Source organism: Xyrauchen texanus, chromosome 32 (genome assembly GCF_025860055.1).
Source record: "Xyrauchen texanus isolate HMW12.3.18 chromosome 32, RBS_HiC_50CHRs, whole genome shotgun sequence".
In the NCBI taxonomy this organism is placed as follows: Eukaryota; Metazoa; Chordata; class Actinopteri; order Cypriniformes; family Catostomidae; genus Xyrauchen; species Xyrauchen texanus.
The window spans coordinates 24,229,428-24,256,635 of record NC_068307.1 but is presented as its reverse complement, the minus strand read 5'-3'; the positions used below and the strand labels follow the sequence as shown (position 1 = coordinate 24,256,635).

The 27,208-nt window shown below is 39.3% G+C and overlaps 1 protein-coding gene across 2 annotated transcripts; it reads left to right on the top strand.

The window, feature by feature from the left end:
- Positions 1-7,483: 7,483 nt before the first annotated feature.
- On the top strand, positions 7,484-22,290 carry LOC127626247 (bactericidal permeability-increasing protein-like). Of its 2 annotated transcripts, XM_052101911.1 has the most exons (17): positions 7,500-7,555; positions 8,019-8,079; positions 9,865-9,982; positions 11,194-11,308; positions 11,672-11,803; positions 11,936-12,091; positions 17,457-17,520; positions 17,613-17,673; positions 17,789-17,880; positions 19,153-19,329; positions 20,857-20,916; positions 21,003-21,170; positions 21,258-21,325; positions 21,415-21,457; positions 21,546-21,609; positions 21,758-21,834; positions 22,015-22,290. In XM_052101911.1, the coding sequence occupies exons 3-17, from the start codon at positions 9,877-9,879 to the stop codon at positions 22,054-22,056; spliced, it is 1,425 nt and encodes a 474-aa protein (XP_051957871.1). In that variant the 5' UTR covers positions 7,500-7,555; positions 8,019-8,079; positions 9,865-9,876; the 3' UTR covers positions 22,057-22,290. The 2 variants fall into 2 exon arrangements, with proteins under 2 accessions (XP_051957872.1, XP_051957871.1); XM_052101912.1 differs by lacking the exon at positions 8,019-8,079 and having other exon boundaries at positions 7,484-7,555.
- Positions 22,291-27,208: the final 4,918 nt, after the last annotated feature.

Below are 27,208 nucleotides of genomic sequence, written 5' to 3'. Positions count from 1 at the left end.
TTTTTTTCCTTGCTGTTCTTGGTAGTCTAATTATCTAGTCAAGTTTTATTTTTCTTAAATTTTGATTTGCTTTGGATTCCAAGGTTTTTTCCTATTTTTCTTTTCTTTTGCTGTGTCTTGATCCCAGCTTGTTATCAGCCCTGATTTGATTTATTATTTTTTTTAACTTTATTGTTTATTTTTATTTATTTTTCCAATACATTAACTTGGCATAGTTAATAGGTTTTTGCTTTATTTTTTCCCTATCCCCTGTGGCTTGCATTCCGAGCAGTTTAGTCTTATCCCTTTTTTCTTTTTTTTCTCTCGAGTCTCCCCATCTTCTAGGCTGCTGGACAGAGCTTATTCCCCCACCACCTCTGGCCTACCAGCAGTCATCTCCATTCCACCTTTGCCGCACCTCACCTGCCAACACTGCCCGTTGCTTCCCCCATCTCATTTGCCACCATCCTTGACCTCTTGTGTGGACTGCTCTTGGAGTTACCGATCCATGGACCTAGTCTATGCTTTCTGAGGCCATTATTGTCTGTGGACCTTATCCTGTCCGTCTTGTGCTTGTTTATTTCCCAATAAACCGTGGTTTACCCTGCAATTGAATCCTCTTCTTTCTGAACCCTGACAGTACGATCTGGCCAGATATGGATTCAGCGGGGTCAGATGTAGTCTGGACCGTCGTCGCCCAGCAGGGAATTCTGCTATGACAATATGCCTCACAGATTACTACCACTACCCGCGATGTAGAGCTAATGGCCAACCAGATGGCAGACCTCACCGCACAGCTTAGAGAATTGCGGAGGGACCAGGATTCCATCAGAGCGGTTGCTGCTGCCTCACCTCCTGTACCCGCTCATGCCAGTTTGACTCTAGAACCCCAAGTGCCCACACCTACCCCCTATGATGGTGACCCCATGTCCTGTTGTTCATTCCTGACTCAGTGTTCCATCATCTTTGCCTTGCAACCTACCACCTATGCTTCTGAGATCACCGAGGTGGCCTTTGTCATCACTCTGCTCACCGGCAAGGCTCGTGAATGGGGAACCACTGTGTGGTTCTGCACCACCTTCGAGCTGTTCGAGAAGGAGATATTGAAGGTATTTGATCGATCATTGGCAGGTAAGGAGGCCGCTCGCCAGCTCGCCAGGTTGAGACAGGAGGACCACTCTGTGACCGATTACTGGATCCGCTTCCGTACTCTTGCTGCCTTAACTGGATGGAATGAGGAGGCTTGCTGTGACCGCTTCTGGGAGGGCCTTACCGACGACCTCCAAGATGAAATTGCCATTCATGACTTACCATCCTCATTCAACGACCTGGTGGATTTGTCCCTCAGAATGGAGACTCGTCTGGAGATGCGACGTCAGAGAAGCTCTGCTCGTGTTCAGTGGAGAGGAACCTTATTTCCACTGGCAGTAACCAGCCATGGCCTTAAGCCTCACCCGGAGCCGGAACCCATGCAGGTGGGGCGAATGCGTCTGGCAGCAGAGGAGAGACAACGCCGCATATCCCAGGGACTCTGTCTCTACTGTGGCAAACCAGGACATTTTGCAGCCCAGTGCCCGTTAAAAGCCAGGGCTCGCCACTAATTGGGGAAGTACTGGCAAGCGTAACTCCCTTGTCTTGTTTTCCCTGTTCCTGCACCCTACTTCCTGCCACTGTCAGGTGGGGCCCCTACTCGAGACTTTGCTCAGTCTTAGTTGATTCTGGTGCGGAGGGTGACTTTATCAATGCTGATTTGGTGGCTAGTTGGAGAATTCCTACCTCCCTCCTCCAGAAACCTATCACAGCGAGGGGACTTAACGGCTCCATCTTGGACCAAATAACCCATGTCACTGACCCTGTAAGCCTAGTCATCACTGGCAACCACCATGAGGAAATTGTGTTCTACCTCCTTAAGTCTTCTAGCACTGCCATTGTATTGGGGCACCCATGGCTGGTTAAGCACAATCCCCGTGTGAGTTGGTTAGAAAATTCAGTGTTCACGTAGAGCTCTTTTTGTCACAAGTTTTGTCTGGGTGCTGCTTCGTATTCTGGAAGTTTCTTCTATGTTACAGGAGGAGGTGGTGGATCTAACCGGTGTTCCTGTGGAGTACCTTGGCCTGCAACGCGTATTCAGCAAGTCCCGGGCAGCATCCCTTCCTCCACATTGGCCGTATGACTGTGCCATTGACCTTCTTCCAGGCACCTCTCCGCCCAAGGGCCACTGTACTCCCTCTCTGGACCAGAGAGGGAGGCGCTGGATAAGTATATCCACGAGTCATTTGGCAGCTGGCCTCATCCGACCCTCCTCTTCTCCCGCAGGCGCGGGGTTCTTTTTCGTGGGAAAAAAGGATGGTTCACTCTGTCCCTGCATTGATTATCGTGGGCTGAATGACATCACCATAAAGAATTGGTACCCCCTTCCATTGATGTCAACTGCTCACGAGCTGTTGCAAGGAGCTCAGGTCTTCACTAAGTTGGATCTCCGCAACGCCTACCACCTGGTTCGGATCAGGGAGGGTGATGAGTGGAAGACAGCATTCAACACCCCCACTGGGCACTTTGAATATAGGGTGATGCCTTTTGGGCTTACTAATGCCCCGGCTGTCTTCCAGGCCCTGGTTAATGATGTGTTGAGAGACATGATCAATAGATTTGTCTTTGTGTACCTTGACTCCCACAAGGTGTTGCAGTGATTCCTGGGTTTTGCTAACTTCTATAGGTGGTTTATCCACAGCTTCAGTCAAACCACTGCGCCCTTCACAGCTCTAACCTCCACTCGTGTTCCTTTCAGGTGGTCAAATCAGGCACAGGAGGCTTTCCAGAGACTTAAGAAATGTTTCACCTCTGCACCTATCCTGTCTGTTCCTGACTCTGATCTGCAATTTATTGTGGAGGTAGATGCTTCTGAGGTTGGGGTTGGAGCAGTTCTCTCCCAGCTATCCCCTCGTGATGGAAAAGTACACCCCTGTGCATTATTCTCATACCGCCTGAGCCTGGCTGAACAGAACTATGATGTCGGTAACCGGGAGCTGCTCGCAGTGAGGCTGGCCCTGGGTGAGTGGCGTCACTGGCTGGAGGGCGCGGCGGAGCCCTTCTTGGTCTGGACAGATCATAAAAACCTTGAGTATATCAGTTCGGCCTGGAGGTTGAACCCTCGGCAGGCAAGATGGGCCTATTTTTTTGCCAGTTCCGTTTCACCTTCTCATACCAGCCAGGGTCTCTTTGACTGCCCTAGGATTAAGTTGTTTCCCAACACTATAGTGCCTGAGGATGTTGTGGTGGCTGCCGTGTCCTGGGGGGTCGAGGTGTGGCTGTTCCGATGGGTTGCCCTGATGGTCTGTTGTTTGTTCCTGAGCTGTTGCGTGCAGTTTTGTTGAAGTGGAGCCACTCGTCGAGGCTGGCCTGTCACCCAGGAGTACGGAGAACACTGGCTTCTGCTCGTCAGCGTTTCTGGTGGCCCACCATGGACCAAGACATCTAACAAGACTCCCACTTCTAACAAGACTTCCCTCCAGCCCCTGGTCTCACATTTCTCTTGATTTTGTTACTGGCCTCCCTCCCTCAAGGGGCTGTACCGCAATATTGACTGCGGTTGACCCAAACTGCCCACTGCGAAGGAGACAGCACTGGTGGTGGTCGATCACGTCTTCAGCATTCATGGTCTTTCAATGGACGTGATGTCTGACAGGGGGCCCCAGTTTGTTTCCCACTTTTGGAGGGAATTCTGTCGTCTAATTGGGACTACTTCCAGTCTGACTTCAGGATTCCATCCGCAGACCAACGGGCAGTCCGAGCAGGCCAACCAGGATTTAGAGCATATGCTCTAAGTCTGGCATCACATAATCCCACCTCCTGGAGCCAGCAGCTCATCTGGGCAGAATATTCACACAACACACTTCCTGTGGCATCTACTGGTATGTCCCCTTTTCAGTGCTCTCTTGATTATTAGCCTCCTCTGTTTTCTCCACAGGAATCTGAAGCCATGGACCTAGTCTATGCTTTCTGAGGCCGTTATTGTCTGTGGACCTTATCCTGTCCAGCTTGTGCTTGTTTATTTCCTCTTCTTTCTGAACCCTGACAGAATTGTACTTCACACATTTTTTATTTCGCATTACTTTCAAACATTTATCACCAAGGTATGAATGTTGTGAAAAAACATTAATATGCCAAATAGGATATTAATTAAATTAAATAAATAAAATAATTAAAAATACATTGTGAATAGCACTGAGCTGGGTCATTCCTAGTAAAATTTCACATCATAATATATTGGATGAAACATTAAGCTCAGCATTTTTAAAGATGCAAATCAAATTAGTTAGTTTGCTTTTATCACAAAATTACAATAGACCTTATTCAGAGTAGCGTCATATTTGCAATGATCTATTTTCTTGACCACGTCAGATGCAGCGTGCCAGTGCAATGCACAAGTGGAAGTGGGTGGAAGTGTCTGCGCTCTCTGTGGACGTATACATGCAAAATATGGGTGTAGGTTAATGAAGTGGCACTAATTACAATTTTCTATTTTCCTGTGAAATTGGTTATGGCGCTAAGATCAACAATGTCTATTCTCTACACAAAGTCTAAACTAATTTCCTGCATTTGCAGTTTGGGGATTCCAGCTGCAGATGTTTTTAAAGAACTATCAATTACTTTAAATTCTAGCCATGATATGTGTGTCCATAGATCAATATGATTAATCCCTGTATACTTATTATTATTATTATTATTACTATTTTATAATTTAACACAGCCTTGACGAGCACCAAGTTTTCCATGCGTATATAAGGAGCATCCCACTGTCACAGAAATACATTGAACAAGCAAAAGAACGTAAGAAATAATGGTCCATATTTCTATTTTTCTAATGCTTTGCATACAGCCCATTTGCACAACCAAATTCTTATGAATGGCTTGTCTTCATTTATATCGACGTTGCTTGACAGATAATTAAATATATAATATAATCAAGATGGCGATATAACAAGAGAAGAACCTCAAAATTAAATAGCACTCTGTTTTTATGTTTATTCATTTGTGAGACACATATTTTTATTAAGTTCCTCATGCAGAAAATATAACAGAAGCCTTCTAACTTAACAACAAAAAATTTGTTTAACTAACATTTGTGGCCAGACAACACATGAGAAATTGACTTAAAGTGGAATATGTGAGGCACGTCAGCTGGGTGATGCGGAGTTAGGGACGTCTGCTGGGTGTAATGTGCCAGCAGACTGTGATAACTTCCCCAGTAATTTGGGGTGTGTTGAAATTCCATTTATTCCTTTTTACATTTTCAATGTATTACTATGTCTAGTATTCCCATTTGACACTTGATATTCATAAATGTTGCTTAAGGTGTGGTCACACCAGACTTCGTGCCTTTCACATTCATATGATGCTAACACGTGAGTGTGGAAACACAACCATATGCCAATTTTTTTTTTTTTTTTCATTGGTCAGAGTTTGGTTAACTCTGACCTACTAAAGGAGGCAATATACAATCACTGAGCACTTTATTAAGAACATCTGTACACCTCCTTCAGCAGCTTCTGATCTCCTGGGAATTTTATGCACAACGGTCTCTAGAGTTTACTCAGAATGTTGCCAAAAAATAAATAAAACATCCATTGAGCAGCAGTACTGCGGACAGAAATGCAGAATGGCCAGACTATAAGTTTAGATATAAAGTTCTTAGATATTTGGGGCTTAAAGCAGCAGTGATTGGTGCATAAAAGAGATGGTTGTATTTTATGTCTTTTTTCATTTTGTGATTCTTTTGAAAATTGAAGTCGAAGTAGAAATTAAGCAAAAACTTAAATCCTTTAATTCTTTTCAGCCTTAATTCAATCAAACGTAAACCCATTTCTTTCATAGTCATGTGGCTTCATATGACTGCAGCACAAACCTCTCTTTCAAGGCAACACAGCAAATCATGGTATGGCTTGTCTCATCCATCTCCTTATTCTTAAGCAAAAGCAGTGAGAGTGTTAATTTCAAATGCTTCACACAATATAGTATGTACTGAAAATCCAAAAAAGCTAACTTAATGGATTGCTTGTTATCAAAACTACCTCATATTTCAGCTTTGTTGAAGTAGCCACACTTTGCTTACAGATTAAAGCTCATTCTCAGATTTCAGTTGGTTCTCAGCAGAAACGGTATTTTTTCTGGTGTTCCGAGGCCTCCTTTCCAAATGGTAACTGGTTAGAACACAATAAAGTATGGTTTTCCCTATACAATAATGGAAATAGACTTAATTTACATTTTTGGTTAAGCTCTGAAAACAAATTGTGTTATTTTTTTTTGTTTTAATTCCTTGAACCATTTCAGTCCCTGCTACTTTTTCTCATGAGGTGCCACTTGGGACGTTTATATATATATATATATATATATATATATATATATATATATATATATATATATATAATATTTAGTACTTAAAGCCTAGTGTCAGTCGTGTGAATGCACCATGACACTGTGCACTAAAAATGCATTCATGCATACAAAATCTGTAAAGACCAAAAGCATATATATCCTAAATCTTTATTTAGGTGATCTCGTGTACACTATGCTGAGGCAGTAATTTTAGGGCCTGCACTCAGATTTTTATCAAATCTCTCTCTTCTCTTTACCTTCTCTCACATTAAACACACTGATCACTGGCTTTTCAGCCACTTACATGGACTGCATTTCTGAATTGACAGGGTGCATGGAGCCGTGCCCAGCTGCACATACTGGTAGTACAAACAAGCCTTTAGCAACAGTCACATTGCCCTCTTTATCTCTTTGATACACAGCATCAACAGACAGGTGCATGCATATGCACAGGCTTCATAAAACACCAAAGAAGTGTATTAGCTCAGTAACTAATCTGTAAAAGCTGTAAAATCCAGTGCGCTAAGTGAGGTTTAAGGGTGCTGCCGTGTCATACAGTTCACTATTTACTGGCTCCTGGTTCGATAAAGCAAAAATGTTTCATCTTGAAAGGAAATGTCCACTTGCGAATTACTTTTGATATGTGTGTCTTTACTGACATCTGTAGGTGAAGCATGTTTCTTGCATAGGTAATATACACTAGGTTTGTCCCAGTATTTGGCAATGGCAGTTTCATACAGTGGTATCCAATAATATGAGACCACTAATGTGAAAATGCTTCTATTTTATTTTTATTATTTTTTTCATGCATTTTTCCCCATGCATATTATCAACAATTTGAGTGGAAAGTTTAATTGTAAAAAATAACATAAATTTCAAAATTTCTTAGTATTTGGTATGCCCCTCTTCTGATTTACAGCATGCATTCGATTATAATCTTTGATTATTTGATTAGTGAACCATAGTAATATAACACATATCACTGTATTTTTGCATACTGTTTGGTGCCACTAGTGGTGGCACAGAAAATACACACTTCAGCTTTAAGTGAATTTGCCAGCAGCCTCTTCCTGCTGATGTAAATTAGTGTTGTGAAGTGTTTCTTCCAGTTGCACTCAGTCCTCTTGTTGAACACAATACATATAGTTCATGCATCCAGAGAGGAAGAGGCATGCCATTTAGTTCTTCACACAAGTTCAAGGTAAAATGCATATACATATCTGACCTATTGTAGACTAGACTGTCTCCATTATCTCCATTTACATATTAAATGTTTGTTTATTTCCTGATGGACACAGATCTATCTATTTCCATGTTTTCAATGATAATACTGTTTTTCTTTATATTGCATCATGTATATATGAAATGTTGTATTTATTGTGCTTCATAATATAAATACTGAGGTTCATGAGTAGATATGTGTTGATATAAACTGTCAGATTTCTTACTCAATGTGAAAGACACAGCCGCATTGGGTGTCATTTATTATATCTACATTCACCAGTGACTTACTGTATATTGAGCTACACATTCTGGTTCCTTATTACATTGCCCTTGTTTTTTTCATGATCTGTAGAAATTTAGAAAAAATAAAGCAAAAACTTACATTCCTTTAATTCTTTTCAGCCTTAATTCAATCAAACATTAACCCATCTCTCTCATAGTCACGTGGCTTCATATGACTGCAGCACAAACCTCTCTTTCAAGGCAACACAGCAAATCATGGTACGGCTTGTCTCAGCCATCTCCTTATTCTTAATTAAAAGCAGTGAGAGTGTTAATTTCAAATGCTTCACACAATATAGTATGTACTGAAAATCCAAAACAAAAGCTAACTTACTGGATTGCTTGTTATCAAAACTACCTCATATTTCAGCTTTGTTGAAGTAGCCACACTTTGCTTACAGATTAAAGCTCATTCTCAGATTTCGGTTTGTTCTCAGCAGAAACGGTATTTTTTCTGGTGTTCCGAGGCCTCCTTTCCAAATGGTAACTGATTAGAACACAATAAAGTACGGTTTTCCCTACACAACAATTGAAATAGACTTCATTCGCATTTTTGGTTACGTTCTGCAAAATGATTTAATTTAATTGTTGATTTTGTTCCTTGAACCGGTTTAGTCTGCTGCATTTTCTCATGAGGTGCCACCTGAAATGTTTTTTAAACAGTGAAGGAGTTTTCATTTATGATGGCCATTTGTTGGCTGCTTTTCCTCCACCGTCCAATTCATCTAAAAATAAAATGGTTTTGGTTATGTTCTGCCAAAAGTTTTCAATAATTTTTGGTTTTCGTTCCTTGAACTGGTTTAGTCCCTGCTGCATTTTCTCATGAGGTGCCACATGGCCTTTTTTTTAAACAGTGAAGGAGTTCTCATGTGTGCTGGCCACTTGTTGGCTGCTTTTCCTCCACTGTCCAATTCATCTAAAAATGTATCTCAAAATTGATTTTAGGATCATGATAAACATACATTCCGTCAAGTGTGCTCAAAGTTTGAATGGTATTGTATGTGTTAAATGTGAACGAGGGCTGCACGATTATGACAAAAACGTTGTTCATTTCACTTGATATTGTAATCACAAGTTCATTTTAATGCATAGAATATACATTAAAATACTCATTATGTGCTGTGCAAAGGCAAGCCATATTATTTAAATAGGCTACACTATCAAAGACAAGCTGAGAACTTTGTTTCTTCATTCCTTCATTGCTGTTATATTGTTATATTACAGTATAATGGGAGCATTCAAGTTTTGTCGCACCATTACTGATTATGTACTCAACAGACATGTCTGTGATTGGTTACTTTGCTCAAAAAAATAAATACATTAAAATTGTAAAAAGATATGTTATTCAATGGGAGTAGATTTAAATGGAATGTGACATTTTAAAGTTGACAAGATTAGATAATTGCAGCAGTCGTAATTGTAATCACACATTTGTTTTTTGTTTTTTTGTTTTTTTTAACTGTGCAGCTCTTATGTGTACAGTAACCAGTATGGGTCATTATAGATTTTTAAAAGTGTGAACTCAGTGTTCTTTATAAAAAAAAATTGTATCATACTATCAATGACAGATGATCATTATAAATGAATGAGGGAGTTTTCATTTTCATTTTCATTTGGGGAATTCCACCAGTTGTATAACTCAAACAGTTGAACTGGGTCAGCCTAACAATTAAAGAGTGTGTCATGAACATGAGCAGCATTAGTAAATCATATTTAAGTAAACACATTTATATATATTTTTTTTTAATCTGTAATCAAATATATTGACTATGGAGATGTCACAATACAAGTGATTTCACAATACAACTTGTCTGCACAAAGACAAAATCAGATTTTTGAAGAGCTGAGTTAGCTCTACAGGGCAGGAGCTGTACTTGGTACTGTTGTACTTTGTGTCACATGCTTTCAAATTAGAAACTATTGGCTTAGACTGGAGCAGATCACAGGACCTTTCTACCCTGATGGTAAAAGAGACCTATTCTTATGTCCATGTGTTTCTCATAGGCTTAAGTGGAAATGATGTTCGTTTGGTGTCTTCTGGCTCTGTTGACCCCAGTGCCAGAGGCTACAGTCACCAATGCTGGAGTTAAAGTCAAACTAACACAGACAGGACTTGAATACAGTAAGTGTGGACAAAACAAGGCTTCTTGTAGCTCTGTGGAATGTTAAATAAATCTGAAAGTATGATGCTATGGAATTTAAAACTCAAAACCACTACAGCAGTATTTCAGTGCCAAAAAAACATCTGTCTTCCTTATTAACTACTTGTAATCCAATTTAGCCAGGCACTAAATGTGCTAAAATATCATTGCACCATGAGTATCGTAAATTAATTGTCATTCTTTTCAGTACAAACACCTGTTTTGTATGTAAATGAGGTTCCTTATAGATTTGCCTAGTGCAATTAACATTGTGACATTACAGCCCATAGAAATTATGCAGTAAACAGAATCTCATTAAATATATATATATATATATATATTTGTGTTTTCAATTGATCGTGGCTCTATTGATTATCAACTGATGGAGCAGAGCATTATAATTGGTAGGCTTGGGATTGATGCATTTTTCATGCATTGATAATCAAAAGATTTTCTTGATAATTATCGATATATAACGATTTAATTTTTTAAAATATAAATAGTGCTGCTTGTTGCACAATAGTCTTTGTCTCTTCAGACATTTTTCTCAACACAGCTTTGGTAACTGTGAGCGGCAGGGTTAATTAAAGGGGGTCACACACTGGACACGTCAGGCGGACAACATGGTGCATTCTAAAATTCAAAACAAGTATTTATTTTCTACAAAGTTACGCACAAACTGTCAGCGCTCAGCGTCAACATTCTGAAGTGGCACAGAGCACCAGTCGCATAGTTTTACATTAAATTCCACCTAAATCATTATCAAAGGACAAAGATTATTTACTCCAGTATAACTGGATGGTATATTGTGTATAAGTATCTTTCATAAAGCCTACACAATGTATTTTCAGTTACTAGTATGTCTTTTTGTGGTTTGACAGCTTAAATTTAAGACATATTCATGCTGTATACAGAGAAATTGCATAAACGTCACAAAGTTACACCAGTTTCTGCAAACTCACCAACATAACTTTGTTCATTCTTCATGCTCAGCATGCCAATTGGGCTTCTAATTTAAATGTTGGATCATTTTTATATATCGATGCCATAAAAATATATTGATAAAATAATGTGCTGAGAGAGAGAGAGAGAAATACGATCTGACATGGATTTTCTTGACAGAATTCATCAAATAAAATGTAATCGTGCCTAGTAACAGAACCTAGTAACAGAGTTTGAGTTTTGAATGTAGGTCGACAGATTGGTATTGCCTCAATCCAGAAGAAGCTCAGAACCATCAAAGTGCCAGACATAAGTGGCACAGAAAGCGTGGATCCTATTGGAAAAGTCCAGTATAGTTTTACAGGGTAAGATGAATGTTACTTGTAGTTTATGTTTCTACTACTCCCTACAATTTATTTCCAAAATGTCTTTGATATGTGGAATAGTACATTATTTTACGTGAAACCTTATACAGCAACAAGCTGAAAACAAGGCCCTGTGTCTTTGGGAACAGGCCAAAAAATGCATCCTCATGAAGAAAGATAAAAATTTCTAAAATAACATACAGTATAAAGTTATCATCTATTCAATGTTACAGTTACTAACACGTTAAAAAGAAATACAAACAGGCACCCATTTTGTAGAATGACCCTTCTGCATATGCAAAGTTTTTACATTTGTCATACTCATTAAAGATTATGATTTCTCTGTATGTTTATACCTGGAAGGATGCAGATTGTAAATCTAAGACTACCCCAATCAGCACTGGGTTTAGTTTCTGGCACTGGAGTCAGTCTTTCAATTAGCAATGCCTTCATCAATCTGCATGGCAACTGGAGAGTCAAATACCTCAGGATCATGTAAGTTGAGTGTCCAAATATTAAATGAATCTGAAGACCCATTTGAGATCCATTTAGGAATAATATAAAGGTAATATGTTAATTAAGATTTTGGAGAGGACAAACAAATCTGATCTCTTTGTTACTACACAGAAAAGACAGGGGATCTTTTGATCTGGCTGTGAGTGAATTGACCATCAGCACCACTATTGCAGTCATGAGTGATGACACTGGCCGCCCATCAGTCAGCATGACCAACTGTGCAGCAACTGTGGGGAAAATCAGAGTCAAGTTTCATGGTGGGGCCAGGTAATAGTCTGTTCAAATATCCAACATCACAAATAGTGACAGACCCACTGGGCTTATTTATGGGTTGAATGCACAATCACCATATTAAATTTGCTTAAAAAATTAAACATGTATAAAATGAAAATCTTTCTTTGATGCATTCATGAAATGCAGAGGCCGTTTCAAGGGAAATATTTCAATGGAGAAGGAGCTGTTCCCCAATAACATACTTTTCAAGAAATATTACTTGCACTTTCCAGGATTAGGGTAACAAATTAGCATTTATTTATTGTGACGAGGAGGAGGGCGCTGAATCAGCCGGGAGAGGGATAAAAGAGGAGCCAGGTACGCCAGGTAGAGTGAGGGAGAGACACACATGGCTGCTGTGTGTGTATGTGTCCGTGTGTTTATATTTCTATAAATTTATGTCATTAAAGTTATGTTGACTGTTCTGCCGGTACCCGCCTCCACCTTACCCATCCATTAGTCATTCAAATGAGGGGCTTTACCATCAGAAAACGTGTATCATCAATCTGAGGAGGTCAAAGTAAATGAAATATAATCCGTTTTATTTTGCATTCATTTGCTATGGGGTTTGCAATCTACAATATACAGTTTTAAACCCTAATTTCTGTGATTTTGTATATTTCCAGCAATAAAAATTACAAAATCCTGTTTTTATTACACAGGATTTTGTAATACTTGATTCTGATTTGTCAATGGCGCCATATAGCATTCTGATATTTCTGAGTAACATCAGCAGTGATTAAGACATATTAGACCAGTCATCTGTGACCAGTCATCTTTCCTACGTCTCGTATCATTCTATGATCTCTACAAGAAAGCTAATAAAATTATTTCAACTCATATCAGTGTTTCATGTCCCTGTATTTATTTCTTTGGCAAGCAGTCCTTTAATCAGCTGGAAAATGATCAGTCCAATATTTGCAAAATAATAAATACCAGAACTAAAACACAAACCAGAGGTTCAAATCAGCTGTAAAGTGAATTCTTCCTTCTACCATAACATGATTTCAATGCAAATCAATATTTCAATATAGCAGCTTCGTAAGGCTTGGAGGAAGGCAGAGGAGTAGGAGGGCTCGAAGTTATTGTGTGATTGCATAAGGAATAAATTAGCGGTCTTGAAGAGGGCAGAGAGAATCCAATAGCGAAGGAAGAGGGAACATGAAAGGGTGAAATTCATCAAGGATCCTTTTAAGTTTGCCAGAAACCTGCTGGAAAAAAAAGAGTAGTGGGAAGCTGGTGATGGCAAAAAAAGAACTAGAAGACCACATGTAACAGCAACTTAGTGATCCCCACAAAGGCAAAGGATATGTCCCAGGGCCAGTTGAGCCAGTAGTGGAATTTTACGTAGATCCGCCAGAGTGAGGCGAGGCATGTAGTAGAAAAAGCCAGGGCAACTTCAGCCCTAGGCCCAACTGGGATCCTATACAATCTGTAAGAAGTGCCCCATGGTTCTCAAAATGTTGTGGAGACTGTTGAGGATTGGCTGGAAGAAGCAGTGCATACCTGTGGAGTGGCAAAGGGCAGTAGCCATCTTCATACCCAAAGAGCATGGATCCACCAACATTAGTCAGTTTAGGAGCATTGCTCTATTGAACGTGGAGGGAAAGCATTTCTTTCTCCTGAAGAATGATACATAGACACAAGCTGCCAGAAGGCAGGCCTACCAGGTTTTCCTTGGTGCGTGGAACATGCATCAGTAATATGGGAGCAGATCCATTCTGCCAATATAGATAAGAAAGACATCCACATAGTAGGGTTGGACTTGGCAAATACCTATGGATCAGTTCCACACCAGCTGGTTAGCTATGCACTGGAGTTTTTCCATGTACCAGAGTGCATTAGGAGCTTGGTAGACAGCTACTACAGGAACTTGAAGATATGTCATGCAACACAGGACTACACAATGTGATGGCACCAACTGTAAAAAGGAATAGCAATGGGATGTTCAATCTCTCCCATCCGGTTCACGGTTGCGTTCGAGATCATCCTAATTGGTACAAGAAACATGCTCAGAGGAATCCATGCACAATCTGGGGTGAAATTCCAGCTCTGCACAGTCACAAGCATCCTCCAGACTGCCGCATGTACAAACCGGCTCTTGAAATGGCTGGAAGAGCTATTGGTATGGGCCAGAATGAAGATTAAGCCAACAAAATCATGTAGTTTTTCTATTAGAAAGGGGATATGAGGGATGATCGTATTTCATTTGAGGTGGAGGGGGAAAGAATCCCGGTTGTGGCAGAGCAGCCTATTCTAAGTTTAGAATGAGAATACACAGCAGATCATTCAGACAAACACATGGCAGAGTTGGACCTGAAGCAACTGTAAGAAAGCCTGGATAAGATTTGTCATCTCCCAGGCAAATTCAAGGTTTGGTGTTACCAATTTACACACTAACATGTGGCAGCTAAAAACGTGTGAGATTTCTGCAGCGGCAGTGGCAAGGATGGATGCCAAGGCCAACAGTTATCTCAGGAAGTGGTTAGGCCTGCCATGTTGTCTCTCAGATGTAGCATTGTTTGGAAGAAATGCTTTACAACTGCCTCTAAAATCACTCACTCTGGGCTACAAGCAGGAAAAGACCAGGCTTGCTTTGGAGCTATGGGAATCAACAGACCAGACAGTGAGGGCAGGTCAAGTCCAAGTCCGAACAGGCAGAACTTCAAAGGCAGAGGTGGTTGTAAACCAGGCGGTTTCAAGACTGAAGCATCACGAGATTGTTGGAAGAACACAGTCAGGAAGAACAGGCCTTGGATGGGGGGGGTGGCTCCCAAACTGTGGTCAGAAAAAAAACTGAAAACAGAGGAAAGCAATGGTAGTTACAGAAGTAACTAGGATGGAAGAGGAAGTGTATAAGGTTAGGGCAGTCAGCCAGCAGCTGCAAGGGCAGTGGACCATATGGGAGGGGACATCTGATAGAATGTTAGGATGGGCTGACCTGTGAAAGGTGACCCAGGCCAGGCTAAGTTTTTTTAATAAGATCCACCTATGATACCCTACAAGCCCTGGAAATGTGTCTCTGTAGTATGGCAAAGAGGAGAGTTGCCCCACTGTAAGGCCCCAAGAGCAAACATGCAGCACATACTGGTTGGGTGCAAGACAGCCCTAGCACAAGGACAGTACAGGTGGCGGCATGATCAGGTCCTGCGGAAGCTGGCAGTGATCCTAGAGGTGCATAGAGTGAAGGCAAACGAAGGTAACCATGCACCCTTGAGGCAGGGTGTTTTGTTAAAAAGGGATACCACGGAGGGAAGCCAGATCAATCTCACCTGAAAGTCGACCTTGGCCATCAGCTAAAATGTCCTTTTACATAAATGAAAAGGGAAATCCTTGAGGCCAGATGTAGTGTTCTGGTCAACTTCAGCTAAGAAAATAGCAATGATTGAGCTTACTGTTCCATGGGAAGAGGAGACAGCATATGAGAGGAAGAAGCTAAAATATGCTGATCTGGCCACAGAGTGCAGGGAAAATGGATGGAGGACTGCCACCTACCCTGTGGAAGTTGGGTGCCGAGGATTTATTGGAATGTCAATACACCACCTATTTAGAGACATTGGCATTGTAGGAGCAACTCCAAAATAGTCTTTGAAGGAATTGGCAGAGGAAGCTGAGAAAGGGAGTTTCTGGCTATGGTTATAGAAGGAAGGACATAAATTGGGGGGTTTAGAAGTAGGAAACTGAGGAATAGGGAGCCTGGGTGAAGAGGGCTTGTGCTGATTTAGTATGCCCTATGGAACCAGTGGCATTGAATTACTGAGAAATACAGTGCCAGTAGGGCACTGAGTACACATCTCGGTGCCAGTTTGCAAACGGGCTGGCACGTATGGTCGTGTTGAGGTATTATGACATAAAGAATCCAGGTTGCAAGTAATTCATGAAGGAAGGATGAGAGGGGTAGGAGGGGATCTGGTGTCCAGTTGTGGGGGGTGGCAGGAATACGTCCCTGACCACTGCCCCACCACCAGTTGATGTTCTGGGATTAATGTGGCGAAACATTGAAGATAGGATGCTCCTGGCTGATGAGCCCACAGCTGGGCTGAAGGCACTGGTGGAGATACAGCAGATAATAATGCTCGGCAGGTTATTACAGCTACCTGTGCATCCGTTCATGTCCATTTACTTATTTACTTGGCAAGAAGTATTGTAATAAGCTGGATAATGAGCAGACAAGTGGTAATTTTTGCTAAATAAACACTAACAGAACTCCAGTGCAAAACGGAGTTTGAATTCAGCTGTTTAGCGATTTCTTTCTTTCAACACAAATCAATATTTCATGTCCATTTATTTATTTGGTTAATAACGTGTAATATTCAGTATAATGTACAGTAAGATGTTTTTTTATCACAAAATAAACCCCTTTAGGGTCAAACAAGTCCCCTCTGCGATCACCCTGTCAGGGTTTATTTTGCTATAACAATCAGCCTACTGTACATTCATCATTCATCCATTAATTCGAAAAAAAACACACAAAAAAAAAACACACCAAAATGGGCAACAGGGTTGCAATTAAGCTTAAATTAAGCTATCACTTGGGCTAGCTAGTTTCAGATAAAATTTTGGTTTATAGTTATTGATAAACTTATATTTCCCATAAAAAAAATAATTGCTTGATAATTTTTTCCTACTTGGGTAGCATATTTGCATGTTGAGCTTTGTGAATGCAGTCAGCACAACAATATATATATATATATATATATATATATATATATATATATATATATATATATATATATATATATAAAATAATAATAATGGAATTGGAATAAACAAAAATGGAATGAGACTTGTCTTCTCACCATGCTGTAGAAAGGGTCAAAATAATGTTACTTCTTGGGTGTCTCAATTTTAAGGAATGTTACATTTATGTAATAAGATTTTTTTTTTAAAAATTGCATTTTAAAAGACTAAGATTTCCAGTACCAAAAGTGTCTGTGCTTACCCACATCTTTATTTGTCAATAACCTTGGTGACAGGGTTGAATGGTTCCGCTTGACGACAGCAATTAGCACATAAATTTGACGATTGCATTTTATTTGTAGGAACATTCCCTTTATGGGGGTAGGGGGACATGAATAGTAATTTCTTACTTTAATAGTTCGATAAAGTTTTTATAATAGTTGGATAATTGTTAATTTCTCTCTTTCCTCAGAACATTTTGTTTATTTATTTGTTTCATTTTTTATTTATAAATTTTTGTCTTTATTGCTTAAAATAGTAATGAGACATCAATCAAACCATAATACGTAAAGTTTCTGTGGCAAAAGCTTGAACCAATTTTAACCCAGTTTTAAAGCTCATGATTGTTATATTGTTTTTGAGAATACACTTTGAAATAAATGCACTATTTTTCCTCCAGCTGGTTGTATAACCTCTTCAGTTCCTTCATTAATAAGGCCCTACGCAATGCTCTGCAGAAACAGGTGAGGATGTGAATGTGACTATCCACTGTTGAACATGAAGAGAAAGACAAAGAACATACCATTGTTTCAAATTCAACTATCTGCTGTTTCAGATCTGCCCCCTGGTGGAGGATTCCATTGCTGATATGAACCCCCACCTGAAAACTTTAAATGGTGCAATGATTAACCATCATCAATCAATGACTCAGATTGCTATGAAAATCAAAAAATGTCAATACGGTTTTCATGTTCACAGCCAAATGACTTTTCTTTTGTTGGTGCTCTCCAGTTTTAGCCAAAGTAGACAATTATGCTGAGATTGAATACTCCATGGTGGCGTCTCCGGTCATCTCTAATACCTCCATTGACTTGGGTTTAAAGGTAATAGAAGCAGTGTTGCGAGGGTTACTTTTGAAATGTATTCCACTACAGATTACAGAATATATGCTGTAAAATGTAATTTGTAACGTATTCCGTTAGATTACTCAAGGTCAGTAATGTATTTTAAGTACTTTGGATCACTTCTACAGCACTGGTAGGTTTTTTTTCCCTTGTTTAGATTATAAAAACTGTCCCAGTACAGTAAGACAAAATACACATTAAAAAAACATTCGGTGAAAAACCTGAATATCTTATGCAGTACGTGTTGCTTCTAAAACAAGATAAATCAAATTGATCTTGTTTTAAGGATTTTTAGATATTTTTACAGGAAAACAATACAAACATTATTATCAAGAATACAATTTCTGCTCTAATATCAAAGGTCTTACTATAAAAGAAGAAATTATGATCCAACGTGAATCTTCATGATTAAAAAAAAACATGATCGTGTCTGGTAACGTGTGCAAGTAAAATGGCTAGAAATAGCATTTTAGCTTAGCATAAAGCTGACAATTTACACAAGGTTTATTTATATTTCTTCTGCTCCAAACTTACTTCAAAAGTACATCTCTGTCTGCAAACATCATAAGAAAGTATGTATAAATTTTTCCATTTGAAATTACTAAATATTAAATGAAACAAATGAAAATAAAATGCAATCTTTTCATACTTTTTGAATGTAACTGTATTCTACTACTGTAGTGGAATACAGTTACTTATATTTTGTATTTTAAATATGTTATCCTGTTACATGTATTCCGTTAATTCCCAACTCTGAATATAAGGCATTATAAAACAACAAAGGTCCCACTTTATATTAGATGTATTTAACTACTATTTACTAACATTAAAATACATACAATACAATGTACTTATTGTGTAACTACATATTGGTCAGCAAAATTGTCACAGCATTCACATTTACTGCTACTGATGTTAAGGTATGTGTAGATTAGGGTTAGGGATTAGTGTAAGGGTAGGGTTATGTGTTAGGGGTAAGTTTAACAGTGTAACTACATATGTAATTGAATGCAGGTCATTTAAATGTAAGTACAATGCAACAATATGTATATACATAATAAATACATTGAATCAAATGCTGAAGTACATAGTAGGTAAAGACACCTAATAGTATAAAATGGGTCCTCAAGCAACATACTGTACCTTACTTACAACATACCATACTAAACTATAAAACATTGGACAGGTTCTCTGCGAAAACATAAAGCTATATTGACAGCTGAAGTTGGGCCATTTCTTTACAATTTACAGGGTGAATTCTACAACATTGGACAACACAAAGAACCCCCCTTCTCCACCACACCATTCTCATTGCCTTCCCAGGACACTAACATGCTGTACATTGGATTATCTGCCTTCACGGCCAACTCAGCAGGTTTTGTTTACCACAACGCTGGAGCCCTCAGCCTAAACATCACCGATGACATGGTGAGTTTATTGGTGTGATTTTGGTACACAGACTTTACAGTGTGAGTTTTTCAAGATCAAATCAAGAATTTCAAATCATGGAAGCCTTTAGAAGGTTCTTCATTATCTAGGCCATTAGAGGCTGGCACATCAGTGGTGTTTTTTTCTCTGCAGTCTCAATGGCTTTATGGGATTTAAGCACTGATGTCTTGGTAAACTCAATCGCTTCACCGGACTTAAGTACGCTTGTCAACTAGGCACATAAATGTCACTAAATTTGCAACAGCCCAATAGTTTGAAGCAAATTAGTAAACACTCAACAGCTGTCATTTAAATGTAATCTGACCTGTGGAACAGTGGGCATGTCAGAGTGGAGAGCAGGCTGTCTGATACGCAAGACAGGCGCTGATTTTTCAGAGCTGCTTTCCTAGGCTTCAGTATGAGTTTTCCCTCCACGTGCAGGGAGGGAGCGATTTTCAATGGCCTGCTGGCAACAACAAGGTCATTCATCTTGGACAATGCCTTATTGGCAGATTTAGCAGCTGACAAGGCCACAAAGCTAAAGCCCCTGCTCTGCCCATTCTTCTTCATTATCTGAACATAGAAGAATCATATTTGTATTTATTTTTTATATCATGCAGCTTTTCTTTTCAAATATTGGTCTTTTTAATTTGTTTGCCAATCATTGCTAACCAATCCATTTAAAAACAACAATCTTACCTTGACACTGGTGATTTTTCCAAATCAAAATAACAGTTTGTGAAACTGCTCAGTGTCCAAGGTGATGGCCAGATTAGAGGCATACTGTAACACCTGAGACTTTTACCTGAGTTTAATTACTGAAGGTTTGAAGTTTTGTGTTCACCTTCTTACGTCTCTGTTCCTGGTTCCTACCCTGATTGTTCCCAACTCTACCTTGTTTACCTTGTTTGCCCCATTTTATATAATGTCCTTGTGTTTGCTTAGTCTTTGTCATGAATGTAATGTTTGTTCTGTTCCCAAGTTTTGGTTTGTTCCTGTTTTTTTTAAGTTTTGTATCTGGACTCATTGTGTCATTAAATATCAGCTGCATTTAGATCCTGCTCTCTTGACTTATTCCCTGCTTTCTTATTGTTACACATACACACTCCCACCCTGTTTATGCAACAAATGGCACAAGTCCACACTGCTAATGATTTGATGGCTTATAAAGTGCTTAGTGATGGTTACCATGTGGGTCATGTCCTTTTTCTCATTTTTAAATCTGGCATTTTGCTCATTGTAGTCCCAGAAGACCCAGGCTATTTTCATCTGCTTGCCCAAGAGAACCTCAGAACTGAGAGCTTCCAAGGCATTTGCAAAAAAATATGCAATATCACTCCACCAGGCTGAAAAATGATCTCACCAGCATGTTGGTGGACAGTTGCTGTGGATGGCCTCCACATTGTCTGTGGGGGCTTGTTGCAAAGGTGTCTGGAAGGCTAACATGTGGAATAGAGATTGACTTAGAGAGAAAATTATAGAGGGCAATAGTAACAGTTTTTTTTTATTGTTTTTTTTTTTTTGCAGATTCCCTCTGGTTCTCCCATTCATCTAAACACAGGGACATTTGGAGTTTTCATTCCACAAGTATGAATATAAATATTCATGTCTAGTAATTCAACTCAAAGCACAACAGGCCCTAAATCATTTTATATTTATTTATTTTGTTTCAGATTGCAAAAATGTATCCCGGTCTGATGATGAAGCTATTGGTTAAGACAGTGAAGGAGCCCACTCTTACATTTGAATCCAACAACGTGACCGTTCAAGCCAGCAGTACAGTAACAGCTTATGCTATCCAGCCAAACAACACACTGTCTTCTCTCTTTGTCCTTAATCTGGTAAGTAACTAAGAAGGGACAGTTAAGAGTTTATATAAGGTGTATATTATGTGTGTGTGTTTTTTTTAAACTTCTTTCAATCAATAGGAGGGCAGTGTCAGTGCTCGCATATATGTGACTGAACTCAAACTAGCAGGAGCTGTAACCCTTAACAAGTGAGATGGTCAACTGGATATCTGTGTTCAACTGATTGTAAGTTTCTTATTTTAAACCACAATGTTGATACTAACTCTCTCTTTAACAGAATCGACATGAGCTTAGCAAAAAGCTACGTGGGACCATTCAAGGTAAGTAGTAGTACCTATAAAAAGAGTGTTAAAAACTGATCTAAAAGCAATCACTCAAAATCTCAATTACAGTAATTCTAATCAATAGGTCACATCTCTTGACAATATCTTCACAATGGTCTTGAAAGTTGCTGTGATTCCCAAGGTTAATGGTGAGATGCTTTTATTTATTGTTATCTGTAAAGGAGTAGTACAGTTTTTCTGTAGCTTTTAAAGAAGTTCACCACAGTAGATTAATTATTACTTTAGGTGAATATTACATTTTATAACATGAAAATGCTATTTACTCATGAACTTCAGCTAGATTAGAGGAAGGTTATCCACTTCCTGCCATTGGGAAGATGCATCTTATAAACACTCAACTTCAGGTTTTGAAGGTAAGCTATTTTTTCTAGCAGTGTGATACAGTACATATATATATATATATATATATATATATATTACATTTAGTATATTGTCATAGATGAGTGTCTGATAAATTATGAAATATTTAAATAAACAAAGGGTTTGTTGTTTTTGTTATCATGCTGTATTGAACTGTTTCTGTTTCTGCACAGGATTTCTTGTTGATTGGAACAGATGTTCAATTTACAGGATAAATCTCACATAAGATCTCTGAATAATTTTATAAATAATAATAAATAAGATTGACTGCTGAAGAAAAGATTTTTGCAAATGTGATTTAAAGAGACATTTACAACTGATAAATTCTTGTGTGCTTTATATTTCATACATGTTTTAAATAAACTTGGAGGGTCAATAACTGTGTTCATTGCTTTAATTAAGCCAAATGATGTATTGTACATTCATTTTGGGGTATTTTTTTTATTCTATTTAATCCATTAAAGGCAACGGTGATAAATAGTGAATTGCAAATGGCTGATATGCTGATTGTCATTGCTATAGATGATAATGTCATCTAGATAGGCAGCGCCATAAGCCGAATACGGCCAGAGGATACGTGGGTTTGGGGCCCATGACGTAGCCAGGGCCCCAAACAAACCGAACTGAAGAGTCACAAATTGGTGCAATCAAACGGCGTGGAGAAGGCTGTTTTTTGCAGGAAATTTGTGTCAAGGGGATCTGCCAATAACCTTTTGTCAAATCCAAAGTCGAATACAATTGAGCAGTACCTAACTGATCAAGCAATTCATCAACGCAGGGCATAGGTTAAGCAACAAATTTAGACACCGCACTGACTTTTCTATAATCCACACAGAACCGTACAGACCCGTCGCTCTTGGGAACTAGAACAACCGGGCTGGCCCAATCGCTGTGGGATTCCTCTATTACCCCCATATCGAGCGTCGCATCCAATTTTCTTTTTGTGTTCGGGCAAGCGATAGGGACAGCTACGTACCACACCTCCCGGTTCGGTCTCGACGTGGTGCTAGATGAGGTTCGTACAACCCGGTAGAGGGGAGAACACATCAGCAAATTCTTGTTGCAACTTGGCAACCCCTGCGAGCTGGTACGGTGAGAGGTGGTCTCTGCAAGTGACCGGGGTGTTATGATTAGGTTTTTTTTATTCACCTCCGGCACGAGCTCCGCCCTCTGCGGAAGTACTGTAGCCAACGTCACAGGGACCGGAGGTTGAGGTCATATATTTGACGTGCGCCCCCTCTATCGGTTCACTTTACCTCATAATCGAGGTCTCCCACCCGTCGTGTGACCTCAAAGGGTCCTTGCCACTTGGCGAGTAATTTGGAGCTCGATGTGGAGAGTAATACGAGTACCTTATCTCCCGGTACAAATTCACGCAGCCGAGCTCCCCTGTAGCAAATTCTCCTGTGTTATTTGCCTCAAGGTGTGAGTTTTACTCTAAGATTAAGAACGTAATGGATTTTATTTTTGCTATCTGAAGGTCGCTCATTCCAAACTTCGCGGATGATGTCAAGCACCCCGAGCGGAAGCGGAAAGCCCCTTAGAGGCTTGCGAATACTGCAAATAACAGGGGGTCGAGCCATTTATCCCAATTTCTGGCATCCCTGTGCCAGAATCATGTTCTTAAGGGTTTTATTAAATCGCTCGTCCAGGCCATCTGTTTGTGGATGGTAAACGCTGCTGCGGATAGACTTAATGCCCAATAATAAGTACAGCTCCGGTAGTGTCCGTGACAAAAAAGTTGTGCCCTGATCGGTAAGGATTTCTTTCCGAATCTAGTCCTGGGAGATTATTTTGAAGAGTGCCTCCCCAACACTGCGTGTTGAGATGTTGCGCAAAAGCATTAAACATAATTTAGCTCAGGTGTGAGCGCCATTACCGCTTTCTCTCTCTCCGGACGGCGCTTGACCACACCCCGCTGCCACAGATAGAAATAGAGGCCTATGATAAACGTAAACCTAATATATTGTCCTAAAACATGACATCCACTCACAGAATATCCACTTAAACAGCTGGCATTTCTTTGAAAAGTAGCCTACTTGATACTGGCATTGTAAAAATAAAATTATGTGGAAATATAGGCATACAATAGCCATTTACTGCTTATTCAGACCATACATTTTTGATGAGCAAATTTAACATGCCAACGTGGTCCGGTGACACTAATGACCTGACTCACCTTGTGTCGCGAACCCATTATAATCAATGATGCTTTCTATACTGGAAGCATCCGTTGAAGCATGTCGCACTGACAATAAACGGATGCCCTGTCTATTTTGTGCTTTAAAACAACAACGGCGATTTGGGGCCTGAAAATGTAAACATTTGAAAACGGGTTTCAAAGTGCACGTTTTTGAAAACTATGACGTTATCATCTGTGTAAACATACAAAAACGCTAATTTGTGAAAACGATGATGTCATGCACACGCGTATTACGTGATCAGTCTATAGGCATGAACTTCGTCCTTACCTCCAGGGTGAACAGACCAAAATATATCACCAGTTGGAGTCATTAAAAAGGTGACGTGCTTTGTTCCATCCAGGCAAAATTGCTCATCTTCATTGCTAGTATTCACCGCTCTGTGGAAGAATGCTTATGTGCGAAGGTGCTTAGTTTCTTTACAAAGTGACATCGCCAACTACTGGCCTGGCATGCATAATGCAGCATTTTTAGTAGTTTTCGCGGATCCGTGTGAATGGGGATAATTGAAAACATTGTTGTCTGTATGCAAAAATTTTCAACTCAAAAGGAACTTTTTTCAGTTTTTAGTAGATTGTTGTCATGTAAACATACCCTTAGAATTTCACTTTGATGCATCCACTGCAGACAGCCTCAAACTGTGCGCGTCGTGTGTAGACTGTTGAGGTGATTAATTCCTGAACTTAAAAACGTCCATTCGCCTGGAACAATAAATATGATGTGGCCCAAATCAGATTCTTTTTTTCAAGTCACACGTGACAACAAATTTGTAGGTACGCAGAGGTTTAAAGAGGACTAAAGTGTTAAAACAACCAAGAGGAAAGTTGTTTTTAGCACGCACCGCAAGAGAAAGGAATCAGGCTGGAAGCAGAGCGTTTTCTCAATTGTGGCATGTGCCGAAAAATGCAACATTAAAACGCTTAAGGAACATTTAAGCCATGCAAGGGAAGGTAGAATAACACCTGCAGGAGTGAAGATTAGCAGTAATGCACTGATGATATTAAGGCCTGATGAGATATGACCCCCTATTTTCACAGCTGAAGTTGGGAGAATAGTGTGGGAGATATTATTCATCTTGGTCCAGAATTCAGTGTGGCCGTGCTGCATTTGAAGCAGTGGATGGACCTTCAGGAGTTGATGCCGTTCGAAGAAAGATAGTGGTAGACTTTTTCATCCACAATCTCCTTTTGTGCCACAGGCACCATTTTCATTCTAGCTCTACGATTGCACCATCATTGTCGAATTCACCCTCAATTACAATTCACAATGGGGGTTCCATTCTTTGTATAGGGAGGGAGCTGTGTTCTTTGAGGCCCACTCTATGCCCACTGGTGGTTGTGATGCCACTGGGGCCGGAGTTAATGACACCTTCAGTGTTTTAATTTGTTGTAGTTCAAGAACAGTCAAGATCATTCCTTGGTAGAGGTACCTCTTACTTTTCTCCTCTTCTTCCCATTTGATCTTCAGTTTTTCCATATGGAGACAACTCAATCTTTTCAACTCCAGTTTCTCCTCCAGTTTGCGGAGGAGATACATGGGAATGTCGCTGCATTCCGGTGGTTCATGGGTCCTACTTTTCCACGGTAACCCCATCCTGGTTCTCTGGGTACCTTATTGTTTTATCTGACAATAAGAACTGTGGTAGGAAATAAAGACTTAAATCTAAGTAACTGTGGCATATTGCCTTTATTAAGCACAGTAAAAAAAAACAACAGCTCACCAATCAAACTTTTATAAGTTGCAAGACAAGTGCTGTCTTTGTTCTAAAGCTCTTATAAGTTCCTATCTTGCACCCCACGTACTCAGACCCAGGAAATTCCACAGGCAGTCCTCGAAGGACAGGAGAAACAGATGACTCATAACTCCTTCATTCCTCCTGATTTAATGATGTCTGATTTTTAACAAAATGGCCATGTTTGCCTTCAGATATTCAGTGAATTATTAAGATTTTGATGAAAGGAAAACAATATTTCAGAAGGAAAGCACATTTTTACTAGAAGCACAATTCCAGCTCAGTAAAGTGATCTTCTCATGGGTTCAGTCAGAATACTATAACTCATTTAAATTAGTCTCATTTAAATTAGGTTAGTTTAGTGTGATATCCCAAAGCATTTTGAAGTAAAAATGGTCAAATTCAAAAGTTCCAGTTTTTCAAATGTAAATATTAAATGCAATTAAAATAAATTATGTTAATTAATTATCCATTGCAATTATGTAACCAAGCAGCTCTTAGGTTGTGTGTGATACTGTACCTCAGCCACCAACAAAGACCGAAAAAAATTAAAGATAGTACTATTATAAAATATGCCCAATATGTTCAGGGTACTTCAAGGTACTTTGTCTGAACGGCCCTGGGGCTTAAACGATTCACCTGTGCATTAATGCGTCCCTGGCCATGTCATCAAAAGCTCACTCCGACCAGGTAACCAAAGTTGGCAACCCTGAATTAAAAAATGTACATTAGACATCTCTCGGCCACATTAATGTTGAATAAGTTGACAGTTATGTTATTCGTTGTCTCTTAATTTCAGAATAGGTGTTAACATTCATATTATATTAACATTAGAATAATAGCCTATATAGGTTTTCTATAAATAAATTTTAAGGTTAATTTTACTGGTATTTTACCATGTACTGTGCATTTTTTTATTTTACTCTATGTTACGTGTACTATGTGTAATTCTTTTATTATTAATTGAATTTGATGTACCCAGTTTAACATTTGGGTTTCTAAATATTTCGCATCATATAATTTTCCATTTCTAACGTCATTGTATTAACAGACCCTCTTTCAATGGAAGGGTCACCCACAGTTGTCATCATTTTCCATAAATGTAATGTAATGATTTTCAGTAGGCCACACATGATTACATTATTACATTATAATTTAGATCTGATGTACAGAGGTGGAGAATGACAGGTGGTCCACAGACTTATAGAGTATGTCCTTTTTTGATTTGGTGTTGTATTACAACTTGCCCTAAATATGTTCATATAATAAAGTACAATGAACAAGTCAGAACATGTTTGCATTTATTTATGTAAATGAATTAAAGTGATTAGAAATCAAATCTTTAACCTCAAGGTTATGCTATATAATTTTATGCTCTACAGTATCAGTGGTCCATGAGATGATAACATATTATCTAGTTAGTGTAGAAGATAA